This window comes from Erinaceus europaeus, chromosome 2, assembly GCF_950295315.1.
Source record: "Erinaceus europaeus chromosome 2, mEriEur2.1, whole genome shotgun sequence".
NCBI lineage: Eukaryota > Metazoa > Chordata > Mammalia > Eulipotyphla > Erinaceidae > Erinaceus > Erinaceus europaeus.
Window position 1 is genome coordinate 58,429,407 of NC_080163.1, and position 2,099 is coordinate 58,431,505.

The 2,099-nt window shown below is 43.1% G+C and overlaps 1 protein-coding gene across 1 annotated transcript; it reads left to right on the plus strand.

Annotated features, from left to right (window-relative positions):
* The first annotated feature begins 854 nt into the window (after positions 1 to 854).
* LOC103107650 (olfactory receptor 2T27) lies at positions 855 to 1,808 on the plus strand. The gene has a single exon (XM_007516459.1). It carries the CDS (start codon positions 855 to 857, stop codon positions 1,806 to 1,808), a length of 954 nt encoding a protein of 317 aa, XP_007516521.1.
* The last annotated feature ends 291 nt before the right edge of the window (positions 1,809 to 2,099 follow it).

The window sequence follows — 2,099 nt, forward strand, 5'->3', positions numbered from 1 at the left end:
TACATATCTCCCTCTACCCCTCCTCCTCCTCCCCCTCCTCCTCTTTCTTCTTCATCTTCTTCTTTTGTCACCAGGGTTATTGCTTGGCCTCAGTGTCTGCACTATAAATTCACTGCCCTCTGCGACCTCCCTACCCTTTTTTCTTTCTATTTTATCTGACAGTACAGATTTAAATTGAAAGGGAAATGGGGGTAGAGAGGGAGAAAGACAAAGAAACACCTAAATACCTGAAGTTTCACTGCTTGTGAAGCATCCTCCTGCTCTTGGGTAGCGGGGGCTCGAACCCCGGTCCTTGTGCTTGGTGATATGTGTGCTTAAGTGAATGCACACCGCCTGGCTCCCAACTACGTATCTTCTTATACTAAATTTCTGTTTAGTGTATTGATGCTGCAGTCTTTATTATCAATTCAATTTGTACTGACAGAACATTTTCATTCAGAATAGCCATACATCAGGGCCAATTGGTGCCCCCAGTTATGCATACATCATGTTACTATATAGAAGGACCTGGGTTCAAGCCTCCTGTTTCCCACTTTCAGTAGTAGTGAGGCAGTGCCACAAGCATCTCTCTGTCTCTCTTTTCTATCTCCCCCCCAATCATTGAACTTCATGTGTAGGGGGCAGAGAATACTCAGATCCCAAAGTAAAAGCTAATTTTTCTAAAGAACTCTAATTTACCAGAATCAATTCCAGGAAATATAGAAGGAATTAATGACATATGCTTATTTTGTATTGATTTATATACAATGTTTTAAGCAAAGTTGATATGTATAGTTTTTTTTTTTTTGTATGCACCTATATTTTAGCTATTTTCTTTTACAGAAATCCTCTCTGTTTGTACAGCCTACAACACTATGGAGCAGGGTAATTACTCCATGTATGATGACTTTATACTCCTGGGTTTATTCAGCAATACCCATTTTCCCTGGCTTCTGTTCGTCCTTATTCTCCTAGTTTTTATCATCTCCATCGTCAGTAACACCATCATGATCATTCTCATCCACATAGATTCCCACCTGCACACACCCATGTACTTCCTGCTCAGTCAACTTTCCATCATGGATATTCTGTACATTTCTACAATTGTGCCCAAGATGTTGATTGACCAACTAATGGGGCAGAGGATTATTTCCTTTGCAGGCTGCACAGCTCAACATTTCCTCTACTTGACCTTGGCAGGGGCTGAGTTCTTCCTTTTAGGACTCATGTCCTATGATCGCTATGTCGCTATCTGCAACCCTCTTCGCTACCCTATCCTCATGAGCCGTAAGGTCTGCTTGCTGATTGTGATGGCGGCCTGGCTGGGAGGGTCTGTGGATGGCTTCTTGCTCACCCCAGTCACCATGCAGTTCCCCTTCTGTGCCTCTCGGGAAATCAATCACTTCTTCTGTGAAGTCCCTGCTCTGCTGAAGCTTTCCTGTACAGATACATCAGCCTATGAGACAGCCATGTATGTTTGTTGTATCATGATGCTCCTCATCCCCTTCTCTGTCATCTCAGCCTCTTATACAAGGATTCTCATCACTGTCTATAGAATGAGTGAGGCAGAAGGGAGACAGAAAGCAGTAGCCACCTGCTCTTCACATATGGTGGTTGTCAGTCTCTTCTATGGGGCTGCCATGTATACCTATGTGCTACCTCACTCTTATCACACCCCTGCACAGGACAAGGCTGTATCTGCCTTCTACACTATCCTCACTCCCTTGCTCAATCCACTCATCTATAGTCTCCGGAACAAGGATGTCACAGGGGCCCTACAGAAAGCTCTGGGAAGGTATTTGTCCTCAGGAAGGGTAACCGGCTTCTAAAGATAATAGAAGCTTTGCTGGATGTTAGCCATTTGACAAAAATGATATTGTCTATCACCACATTTGGATTTCAAAGTTTCTGACTGGAAATTTAAGTCAAGAAAGTCAGCAACTTAGTGGCTTTCTTGAAATTTGGAAATTCCCAGAATGTCTAACCGGAAGATGTTTGAGGATCTGATCATTTTCTTTTATTTTATTTGAGAAAGGATAAATTAACAAAACCATAGGGTAGGAGGGATACAACTCCACACAATTCCCACCACCCAATCTCCATATCCCACCCCTTCCCCT

What these genes read in the sequence shown, in the direction of transcription:
- LOC103107650 (XM_007516459.1), top strand. Translation starts at nt 855, where the DNA reads ATGGAGCAGGGTAATTACTCCATGTATGATGACTTTATACTCCTGGGT.